This window comes from Carassius gibelio, chromosome A23 (genome assembly GCF_023724105.1).
Source record: "Carassius gibelio isolate Cgi1373 ecotype wild population from Czech Republic chromosome A23, carGib1.2-hapl.c, whole genome shotgun sequence".
Taxonomy (NCBI): Eukaryota; Metazoa; Chordata; class Actinopteri; order Cypriniformes; family Cyprinidae; genus Carassius; species Carassius gibelio.
The window spans coordinates 21,309,871-21,321,990 of NC_068393.1; the positions used below are offsets into that span (position 1 = coordinate 21,309,871).

The 12,120-nt window shown below is 38.5% G+C and overlaps 1 protein-coding gene across 4 annotated transcripts in view; it reads right to left on the bottom strand.

The window, feature by feature from the left end:
- Positions 1 to 1,381: 1,381 nt before the first annotated feature.
- The window catches only part of LOC127944582 (FYVE and coiled-coil domain-containing protein 1), a 30,623-nt gene continuing 19,884 nt past the window's right edge, over positions 1,382 to 12,120 (bottom strand). For 3 of the 4 annotated variants that reach the window (XM_052540626.1, XM_052540625.1, XM_052540623.1), the window contains 4 exons: positions 11,902 to 11,994; positions 11,572 to 11,782; positions 3,486 to 3,595; positions 1,382 to 2,899 (listed from right to left, as the gene is read on the bottom strand). In XM_052540626.1, coding sequence (XP_052396586.1) covers positions 2,824 to 2,899; positions 3,486 to 3,595; positions 11,572 to 11,782; positions 11,902 to 11,994 — 490 coding nt within the window. In that variant the 3' untranslated portion in view covers positions 1,382 to 2,823. The remainder of the gene's footprint in view (positions 2,900 to 3,485; positions 3,596 to 11,571; positions 11,783 to 11,901; positions 11,995 to 12,120) is intronic. The other variant, XM_052540624.1, reaches the window with a different exon arrangement.

Here is a 12,120-nt window from a genome sequence, read left to right on the forward strand (position 1 = left end):
CTGAATCTGACCAATCAGAGAAGAGAGAGGAGAGAGCGCACATCATTCACAGTTCTGCCTTCAAAACCTCTGCATCTCTGCTGCAACTTTTTACAGCTCGGGTTACTTTCCTCAAACCAGACAAGGTCCATCGGGGCTCTATATAGACCCTAGGGTTCTTTACTTAAATCCAAACAACCCTTTATGCCAAAAAAGTTTCTATATAAGCAGAAAGACCCCTCTTTGGCACACACACACACACACACAAAATAAATAAATAAAAACATTTTACTGACACACCTTTCATTATGAAGAAAATAAATTTAAAATGTAGGCTACTTCTGCTCTTTCAAGATTAAGTTTTAAAATAATTACAACATGATCCTGTACACTGAAAAAAAAAAATGGCACCATCCAAATTAACTGGTTTTACTGAAGTCTAAAATACTTAATATCACTTATCAGCCTAAATACATTCATTTATAGTAACAAAACTATCAGGAAGAAATAAGTAAATGTGTATAGCAGTGAAGAAGGTTTAACGCGTTGTAAACCTCCGCAGTGTGGACAATAAAACTGATTGTATTTTGTCAATTTAAGAGGACACAATTAATTCAAATAAAAGTGTGCATACATAAACACAGATTTGGGTTAATTTCTGTAACTGTTGCAGTATTGCAAAGTGATATATTGCTAGTGATAAAGTATCTACGAGCAGTTTAAGTCAATTAAAATATAAGAAAAATTTATGGGAACCTCTAAAGGGTTCTATATAGAACTTTTTTTTTTCCAACTACAAAGAACCCTAAAGGATTATTTTGATTGAACACTTAAAAATGGTTCTACAGTATATAGAACCTTTTCTTGAGTGTGCAAGATTGGGAGATAACATTCTTAATTCTGATGCAAATTGTTATTTTTTTTATTTTTTTTTACACATGAAATAAATAAAGTTAGTTCAGAATTTCAAGGAAAAAGTCTGAACTGTGAGAAAAAAAAGTCACAACTACCTTTTTATTTTTATTTCCTATAGCTTTAACTGGCTTCCATCATATTTGTTTTATGTATTTTTTATACACTTAAAATTGTGTACTCTGTATTGTTTTTTTGTTCTTTTCTTTCTTTCACAATGAATTTGTTGGATAATATTAATATTGTACACTTTATGAAAACTGTTTTTCATTCTACCTGGAGAAGGTCGCCCCCTCATGTTGACATCACGACCAACAATGTCATGCAAACCACCAAATTACCAGCAGAAGATCTAGTGAGCAACACACCACAGTGTTTCCAATACAGACTCAATCAGGCTATTCAAAAAAATGTAAAACGCTTGTTTATCATCGTGTGCATGTATACAGACAAGAGTATGTTTCTGAACAAACGAAGCAGATGCACTAAATGTTGAACCAACTCAACTTTATTACATTTAAAGGGTTCAGCCATTTGTAAACACTGCACTGTGATTGCATAGATTCACAAATATCATCAAATTCAGTTACATTCATGAAATATTCACAATTTCCTGAACAATCCATTAAAATGTATTTAAAATGCACCAATTTATTTAAAATACCATATGAAAACTCCTGTAAAAGAGCAAGTCCTATTAGGAAAATATGTAAAATTGCGCAAAATTCAAATAAGAGCTTGAGATACAATATAAATATATAAACAGATCTTCATAAGAGCAGCAGTCTAGTTCAGCTTTGTCACTTGGAAATGTATGTGAAACATACACCTGGATAAACATGAGTGTCTTGGATATTTGCTTTCAAAGTTGTTAAAACCAAACAAGACACGTTTAACAGCCTTAGTGTTCATATTACTAGTGTTTGGCCATCTACCAGGATGAAGATTCAGTAATGCATATACAGAAAGGAGGAATTAAAATTGAACATGTCAAAAATACTATGCAATCCAATTTTATAAGATTAAAAAACTGAGCCTTATATTTTGCAAAAATAGACACTTTGTGCAAGTGCTAAATGACTACATAGTATCCGCCATTTAATTCAATATATTGTATACAAAATAGTCCACGGAGTAGATTAAATAAAAAGTGCCATATTTACCTGTATAAATTGTGAATAATTAATGCTTTAGATGACACAAGAATAGTGAGCAGATAAATATTGCTGTGACAATTTGACAGTTGGTGGAGACTACAAAAAGATAGTAAAACTGTTATACTTTCAGGACTATGTCATGACACATCGGAGAAAAACAAAACAAAAAAAAAACAAAAAAAAAACTGGAGTGTCGTAAGCATAGCTTGTTGCTTTTGTGAAGCATGCAGTTTTACCTTGTATGAAATTCCTAATGTAGCATTTCTTTAAGAAAATATGTCAAAATACACATTTTTCTCTTTTCCCTGTGTACTTGGTAAACTCAGAGCACATGCTATCGTTTTGGACAACCGTAGTGGAACTGTAGTGTGATATCGATACAAACTGCTGCCATTTTTGGATATCTCCAAGTCTTGTTTGCAGACTTAAATTGTATTCTCTGTCATATGCAGCTAGAAATTAAAATGACTTCTCTGAATTGCCATTTTTTAAAGGAATAAATCACTCAAAAACCTCCTTAAAATCTACTTGGCTTCAGGTCATCTAAGATGTAGATGAGTTCAGAACAAAAAGCATTTTCCAATAAGTACATATGCTGTAGAAACTGTGAATAACCTGAATGCTATCAGCGATAAAACATGACTTTAATACTACTCTAACCCATACAACTCTAAAACAGAAACTCTTGGCACACAGGAACAGGTCTGAGATGAATAAAGATGAAAATAAAGCACATCAAGTTCACACGAGGACGCTACACACCACAAAGCCACATTTAAGGGAAGTCACTTCCATCATAGACGATGGGCTTCTCAATGGTCAGCTGGTAGTTGACCTTCTTGGAGAGAAATCTGTAGAAAAGAAAACACAGGAGAAACAGGGATTGTTTCATTCCATCCTTCCAATTAATAACTACACTGTAAACATTTTTTTTAAGTTGTAAATAAAACAAAGATTACTGCAAAACGATTGAAAACAATATATGTTATTTCAGTTTTTCTACTTCAAAATACTGTTCAATGTGTTACTTGCCATTTCTTTTTAACTGTATCCGAGTGAATATTGCTTTTATAACAAGCTTTTTTCAGTGTACTGATCTCTTAAAAAGTTATTATAATTATAGTGCATAAGCAGCTAAAAGCACTGATATTGTTTCCAGTATTTACTGATCTTGTCACAATGTGCATGTAATATAGTGCCGTGATTTTGTGAATTTTGGACTTTCTGCTTTTATAAGGCCTTAATTTGTGGATGGGTGAATTAATACTTTCAAGACCCACAGAAAGCCAATAAAATGCACTGCACAACAAAAAAACAGCCTACTATAGTAATCATGAGCAAAATACTACCAGTCAAAAGAGTAGATATTTTCTGTGAAGCAAAAAAGCTCTGAAAGGTTCTCCGGAGTGTATAAATGCTACCTGTGTGTTACTGTACCTGGAAAATGAGTTATCGAAGATGAGTGTATAGACTCCAGGATTGCGGACTTTCAGTTGGCCCTGTATGGTCTCTTTATGCGAGTTACAGCGTGTGAGAGGAATCAGAACCTGAACCACAGGGACATCAAATAGATTTAGCACTCTAAGAGGTAAAAGGGCTGCTTTATGGTTATCATTTTAAGGAGTGAGAATAAAGATGGATGCATTTGAGACACTACCACACAGAAGGGAAGTAACAATGCAAGCTGATGCAACGTCTGTGAAGAAATGCAGCAGTTTGTATTAGCCTAACTGATTATTATTCAACATACAGTTATCATACACAGTCTAAGTTACTGTAAATAACAAAGAAATGAAATGACTGAAAATATACAAATAAAAGCTAATTTAAAAAAAAAGAATAAATACTAAACAGCATATATAAAAAAAATATTAAAACAACACTGACTAGAAGTTACCAAACACTAACTACATTAGAGCTACTTAGTCAGGCAGATTTGATCATTTAATATTTATTAGTAACATAAAAAAAAGAGACCTTAATTAGAATGGAAGCATCTAAAGTGCATGCATAAAATAGCAATACATTTAACTAAAATAATAAAAACCAAGAATGTTCAATAAATTATTTTAAAATTAGCTGGAAACAATGGTATTTAACTAAATATTATTTCGATATAAACAAGACGATGCAAAAGGTTTTAGGTCAATAAAAAGCCTAATTTTCCGTTCCATTGTATGAAAAAAAAATGTCCTCCTTTTCCACAGAAGGAAGTCAAAGTAAATAATGGTTGGGTATTACAGGAATTTTTGTGTAAATTTTTCCGTTGTCGCCTCTCCCTTAACTGATCTCCTCAGTCCAAAAGTGCCATTTAAATGGACAGAACCGTGTCAAACAAGTTTTCAAAAGATTAAAGCGCTTCTGATTAATTCTCCTATTCTCTTTGCTCCTGACTTTTCCTCTCCGTTCTTGCTTGCTGTCGATGCAAGTGACACAGGTGCTGGAGCTGTACTTCTCCAACGAGATCAGTCTGGTGTTGAGCATCCCGTTTGCTATTTTTCACGGAAATTTAATAAACATCAGCAACGTTACTCCACCATTGAGAAGGAGGCGTTAGCTCTTGTCCTTGCTCTCCAACATTTCGATGTCTATGTGGGTTCTGTTTCGTATCCGTTGATTATTTACACCGATCATAACCCATTAGTCTTTCTGGCCCGAATGAAAAACAACAACCAACGTTTGATGCGTTGGAGTTTGTTTTTACAGACGTTTGACCTAGAGATTCGACACATTCGTGGTAAAGATAATGTTATCGCTGACGCTTTATCACGTGTCTAATAGGAATAAATTGTTTTTCCTCCCTTTTTGTTAAAAAGAGAGGATTAAAAAAAGAACCGGGTAAGAAAGATTACTTTTACAATTTATTCACTTAAGGGTGAGGGTGTTATGTGTATCTGTGTGATTAATTATTTCTGAGTCCGTAGGTGGCGTTGTGGGAGGATTTCTTATGTGAGAATTATGACGTCATCGGGGATACCGGATAAAAGGCTCCGAGACGGCAATGGCGGTGCTCTCTTTCTCTCCGCTTCCCATTCATCAGCGTCTCTTATCGCCTCTTGGAGGCGGTTTTTGTTTGTTTTATGTTAAGCTTAGGTTTAACGTATAAAGTTGTGTTTTGATATTTAGTATATTTCTTATTGTTCAGTTGCGGGTGGTGTATGTATTTATTTATTAGTTCACGTTTGCTTATTTAGTAAGAACTGAGCGAGGGAAGCAGATGTCCGGAAGACTCACCTGTTTTTATTTTTCGGTAGCCAGGTAAGAACTTTACTCTGAGAGCAGGTGTAGTTAGGGAACTGTTTTCTTAGTTTTCCTACCCGTGAACTGTTTGTTCTCTTTATCATCCATTGGATTGTTTTCTTTATTATAAATATTATTTGTGAATGTTTGATTTTGAACTTTAATTAAATAGAGACGTCTTGGAATTCACATCAGGGGTTGTGATTCTTCTTTGTTATATGTTCGGCCTGTGTCCTTAGAATTCACGAGCCTTGAAATGGTAATGGGCCGTAACATATTTGGGGGCTCATCCGGGATTGATCTGGATTTTGTGTGACTTCGTGTGATCTTTTTGATCTGTTCACACTTGAATTTGTTACTTTGTAACTTTGTTGAATCACAGACTTTGATGGGCATTTTTTTTTTTGGATTGTGTAGTGCTTTGTTTTTCTCTTTAACCTGAGACGTTTATAAATCATGTTTGAATTAACAAATTTTATTGCGAATCCGACGCAAGCTGAGTTGTTCCAAATTAATAGGGTTGATCTTATGAAGATTGCTGCACATTATAAGGTTGGTTTTCGTAATACGCAGTCCAAACGGGAACTTCAGGTGTTGCTTGTGGATTCGTTGCATAAACAGGGCGTCTTTGGTGAGGAGGAAAAGCTGGTTGATTATCCTGAAGCGGATGAGGTTAGTTTAGATCTTGCTTTACAAGTCAAGAAGTTGGAGTTGCAAGCTAAAGAGCACGATAGAGAGTTGTTAAAAGAAAGGGAAGAATGGGAGCGTGAGAAAGAGAGACGAAGAGAGCGTGAGAGGCATGAACTTGAGTTGAAACGGCTTGAGATGGAACAAGCTTGCCGCCTCAAGGAAATCGAGCTGAAAGCTCGTGAAAGGGGTGCCGCGGATGTTTCGGATTTCGATGTGGGTCGCAATATTCGTATGGTTCCTCCTTTTCGAGAAAAAGAGGTAGACAAGTTTTTTGCTCTTTTTGAACGGGTTGCCATTAATCTTAAGTGGCCGAAAACATTTTGGCCCATGTTGTTGCAGTGTGTTCTTGTGGGGAAAGCCCAGGAAGCTTATTCTTCTTTGTCCGTGGAGGAGTCTCTCGATTATGAGGAAGTAAAAGCTGCTGTTCTTCGAATTTATGAATTGGTTCCGGAGGCTTATCGCCAAAAGTTTCGTAATCATCGAAAAACTGATGAGACCTACGTTGAATTTGTTCGTGAGAAAGAGTCAATGTTTGATCGGTGGTGTGCTTCTATGAAAGTAAAAATGTATGAAGAGCTACGTGAACTGATTCTTTTAGAAGAATTTAAAAACTGTTTACCAGAACGCGTTGAAACGTATCTAAATGAGCAGAAAGTTCTCAAATGTTCTGCCGCTGCTGCTCTAGCGGATGAATATGTGCTTACACATAAGACTGTGTTTGGTACTGCACAAAATCCTGGTAGCAACAGTCGACGGGTAAAGCGCATCTTGGATCGCGCTCCGCGTGAGGATAAAGTGGCGGAGAATACGATCAAATCCGTGTCCTCACCCGTTTGTTTCTATTGCAAGAAACATGGACACATTATTGCTGAGTGCAAAGCACTCAAAAAGAAAAATAGTGTCCCTAAACCGGTAGGTTTATTGATGTCCTCGCCACATTTAGAAGGACTGGAGTCGTTAGCTTTACAGGCTGACATGTGTGAAAAACAGGGGTATGTCCCGTTCATAATGGACGGATTTGTGTCTTTGGTTGGTAATGCAAATTCGCGAAAACCAGTCAGGGTACTTCGTGACACAGGAGCGGCTCAGAGTTTTATTCTAGAAGGAATATTACCCTTGTCAAATGAGAGCTCTATTGGTTCAAGTGTCTTGGTACAGGGATTTGAGATGGGCTTTGTGAATGTGCCTTTGCACAGAATTGAAATTGAGACCTCCCTTGTTACCGGCCGCGTTGTTGTTGGAGTGCGTCCGTGTCTTCCCGTTAGTGATGTCACATTTATTTTGGGGAATGACTTGGCGGGAGGAAAAGTTTTTGCCAGCCCTGAGGTAACAAATGTTCCTCTTTCCTGTGATACTCCTGATGAATTGGCTCAGAAATATCCAGAGGTATTTCCTTCGTGTGCTGTGACCCGCGCTATTTCACAGAGACTTAAAGATAAAAGCTTTGATAAATCAGAAGGTGAGTGGGAATTTGATTTGAATAATACGTTCCTCTCGAATTCAGATTTTGGTGAAAGGACGTGTTCAAACTCTGTTGATGGTTTAGACATCGGCATCGCCATCAAGAAACGAGATGAACATTTCATGGAGCTTGATAAATTGTCTCTGTCACGCGAGCAGCTTATTGTTGAACAGAGGAAAGATGAGAAAATGTCATCCCTCTTTGAAGCTGTTGTTCCTGTTGAGCAACTCGAGTGTGTATCGCAAGGATACTTTGTTGAAGATGGTGTGTTGATGAGGAAGTGGAGACCATCAAATGCTGCTGCAGCTGACGAATGGCAGATTGTTAAACAGGTAGTAGCTCCTTCCTCATATCGTCCTGAAATCTTGAGACTTGCGCATGACGGTCCGTTCGCCGGTCATTTAGGAGTAAACAAAACGTATGATCGCGTGATCCGACATTTTTTCTGGCCTGGCTTAAAAAAAGATGTAGCAAGTTATTGCCGAAGTTGTCATGTGTGTCAAAAGATTGGGAAACCGAATCAAAATATTCCACCTGCTCCGTTATATCCAATTCCAGCCATTGGTGAACCATTTGAGCATGTGATGGTTGACTGTGTCGGTCCCTTGCCTCGAACGAAGTCTGGTAATCAGTACTTATTGACAATAATGTGTACATCTACGCGTTTTCCGGAGGCAATTCCTTTGCGGAAAATTACTGCACCGGTGATCGTAAAATCACTTCTCAAGTTTTTCTCACTGTTTGGTCTTCCGCGTACTATTCAATCCGACCAAGGTACGAATTTCATGTCGCGTGTGTTTAAACAGGCTCTAGATCAGCTACACATCAAACACTGCACGTCAAGTTGTTACCATCCAGAAAGCCAAGGGGCACTCGAACGGTTCCACCAGACTTTAAAATCAATGCTTCGTGCGTTTTGTCTAGAGTTCCAGAAAGACTGGGATGAAGGAGTGCCTATGGTAATGTTTGCAGTGAGGGAGGTAGTACAGGAATCGTTAGGTTTTAGTCCGGCCGAGTTAGTGTTTGGTCATACTGTTCGTGGCCCACTAAAGCTAATCAAAGATCATTGGACTAATGATCTGAGAACAAACAATGTTCTTGATTATGTTTCAGAGTTCCGTTTGAAACTGCACCGTGCATGTGAGTTAGCCAAAGAAAATTTGAAGATGTCACAACACCGAATGAAAACACGTTTCGATCGTGGTGCTAAACTTCGTAGTTTTTCTCCTGGTGATAAAGTGCTAGTGCTGTTGCCAGTACCTGGATCTGCACTGCAGGCTCGTTATCATGGTCCTTACCAGGTGAAGGAGAAGGTGAGTGAGCTTGATTATGTGATAATGACCTCAGATAGAAAGAAAAAAACTCGTCTGTGTCATATTAACATGCTTAAACCGTACTTTGAGAGACAGCCAGATCTGTCTAGAGCAAAGTCAGCTGTGTTAATAGTTTCACCTACAGATTCTCCGGTGGTCAAAGAGCAGGCGCTGTCCAGTGCTGATCTACCTGCTGATGGGGTGCTGTCCAGTGCTGAACCTTTGCCTTGTCTATTGTTCTCGCATACCTCTGATAATAGTGCTGCCGTCCTAACCACACTGGAGGATGATGTTGATTTTCCTTCTACAGAGTTGGTGGCGGGAAGGTTGAGAAATTCTGAGATAATTCAAAATCTTGACTCCTTTCTTTCTCATTTGACTGTTATCGAACGCTCTGACGTGATTAGTGTAATTCAGACATATGGTAATCTGTTCTCCGACGTTCCTTCACGTACTTCGCTGGTAGAGCATGATATTGATGTTGGCGATTCAAGGCCTATAAAACAGCATGCATATAGGGTGAATCCTGAGAAGCGAGCTCAGTTGAAAAAAGAAGTTACTTTCATGCTCGAAAATAACATCGCTGAGCCAAGTTTTAGCCCTTGGAGTTCACCCTGTTTGCTGGTTAAAAAGTCAGATGGCTTGTTTCGTTTTTGTACCGACTTTCGACGTGTTAATTCCGTAACTAAACCAGATAGCTACCCACTGCCTCGTATGGAGGATTGTGTGGATCGTGTTGGAAATGCTGCTTTCGTCACCAAAATCGATCTTTTGAAAGGTTACTGGCAGGTGCCTCTGTCGGATCGCGCAAAAGAAATCTCTGCGTTTGTAACACCGGATCACTTCCTGCATTACACTGTAATGGCTTTTGGTCTACGAAACGCACCGGCGACTTTCCAAAGGTTGGTAAATCGTGTTATTGACGGCATGCACAACATTGAAGCATATCTGGATGACTTGGTTATTTATAGTGCATCCTGGTCAGAACATGTAGAACAGCTTCATGTTCTTTTCAGTCGTCTGTCTGACGCGAATCTTACAATCAATTTAGCGAAATGCGAGTTCGGACGAGCTATGGTGACTTACCTGGGAAAGATTGTGGGGGGCGGTCAAGTTCGGCCTGTCGAGTCTAAGGTGGAGGCTATTACTCAATTTCCTGTGCCCACTACGCGGCGTGAGTTGCGTCGATTTTTGGGCATGGTTGGGTATTACAGGAATTTTTGTGTAAATTTTTCCGTTGTCGCCTCTCCCTTAACTGATCTCCTCAGTCCAAAAGTGCCATTTAAATGGACAGAACCGTGTCAAACAAGTTTTCAAAAGATTAAAGCGCTTCTGATTAATTCTCCTATTCTCTTTGCTCCTGACTTTTCCTCTCCGTTCTTGCTTGCTGTCGATGCAAGTGACACAGGTGCTGGAGCTGTACTTCTCCAACGAGATCAGACTGGTGTTGAGCATCCCGTTTGCTATTTTTCACGGAAATTTAATAAACATCAGCAACGTTACTCCACCATTGAGAAGGAGGCGTTAGCTCTTGTCCTTGCTCTCCAACATTTCGATGTCTATGTGGGTTCTGTTTCGTATCCGTTGATTATTTACACCGATCATAACCCATTAGTCTTTCTGGCCCGAATGAAAAACAACAACCAACGTTTGATGCGTTGGAGTTTGTTTTTACAGACGTTTGACCTAGAGATTCGACACATTCGTGGTAAAGATAATGTTATCGCTGACGCTTTATCACGTGTCTAATAGGAATAAATTGTTTTTCCTCCCTTTTTGTTAAAAAGAGAGGATTAAAAAAAGAACCGGGTAAGAAAGATTACTTTTACAATTTATTCACTTAAGGGTGAGGGTGTTATGTGTATCTGTGTGATTAATTATTTCTGAGTCCGTAGGTGGCGTTGTGGGAGGATTTCTTATGTGAGAATTATGACGTCATCGGGGATACCGGATAAAAGGCTCCGAGACGGCAATGGCGGTGCTCTCTTTCTCTCCGCTTCCCATTCATCAGCGTCTCTTATCGCCTCTTGGAGGCGGTTTTTGTTTGTTTTATGTTAAGCTTAGGTTTAACGTATAAAGTTGTGTTTTGATATTTAGTATATTTCTTATTGTTCAGTTGCGGGTGGTGTATGTATTTATTTATTAGTTCACGTTTGCTTATTTAGTAAGAACTGAGCGAGGGAAGCAGATGTCCGGAAGACTCACCTGTTTTTATTTTTCGGTAGCCAGGTAAGAACTTTACTCTGAGAGCAGGTGTAGTTAGGGAACTGTTTTCTTAGTTTTCCTACCCGTGAACTGTTTGTTCTCTTTATCATCCATTGGATTGTTTTCTTTATTATAAATATTATTTGTGAATGTTTGATTTTGAACTTTAATTAAATAGAGACGTCTTGGAATTCACATCAGGGGTTGTGATTCTTCTTTGTTATATGTTCGGCCTGTGTCCTTAGAATTCACGAGCCTTGAAATGGTAATGGGCCGTAACAATAATATTAAAATGTTTCTTCTAATTGATTTATAACTCCCCAACACTAAACAAGGGGCAATTTTTAGAGTTATGATCAGAGCTCTGAGAAATCATTTTTTAAGACACAGAGATGTCCATTACCAAATTATCTGAGACTCTGCAGAAATGCATTGCAGTTTTCAAAAGACTATCTACTGAGCATCACACTAACAAGGCAGTTATTTTAACTTTAGTGATGGTCGACTCGTGCATGTGCGAATGAGTTGTCCGTGGCACCCTTTGCAAACCAAACAGGTGTTGAAGGCAGTGTGTGTGTGTGTGTGTGTGTGTGTTTGTGTGTGTGTTTGATACCTTGGCCTGCTCAACAGGAGTGTCAAGTGTCTCTCTGTACACCACAGTGAAGGAGATGTTCTTGGGCTCAGAAGAGAAAACCCAGCTGATGATGGGCCCTCGGTCGCCCACAGTGATGGGAACGGCACTGTAGCAACTGGACTTGACAAACAGTTCACGGGAACCATCACCGAAATGAAGAATCTGATCTATATCCAGAGGCACAGAGGCACTACAGAAAGACATGCACCCAATCAACAGAAAAAATAACTGTATAACCGGATGAGTGTGAGTGTGTGTGTGTGTGTGTGTGTGTGTGTGTGTGTGTGTTTTCTATAGGCGTATACTAACGTGAGTTCTCCTGACTTGAGGAGGGTGATTTCTGCATCCTGTACAGGGACCATCTCTTCCTGTTCATCAGGTGTCATGTCACTCGATATGCTACTGAAAAAGACAATCATCAGAAACAGATGGAACACCGTTTGAAGCTATAAATAATAAAATACAGTAAAGACAGTAATTGGAGAATAATATTACAATTTAAGATAACGGTTTTCTATTTTCATATAT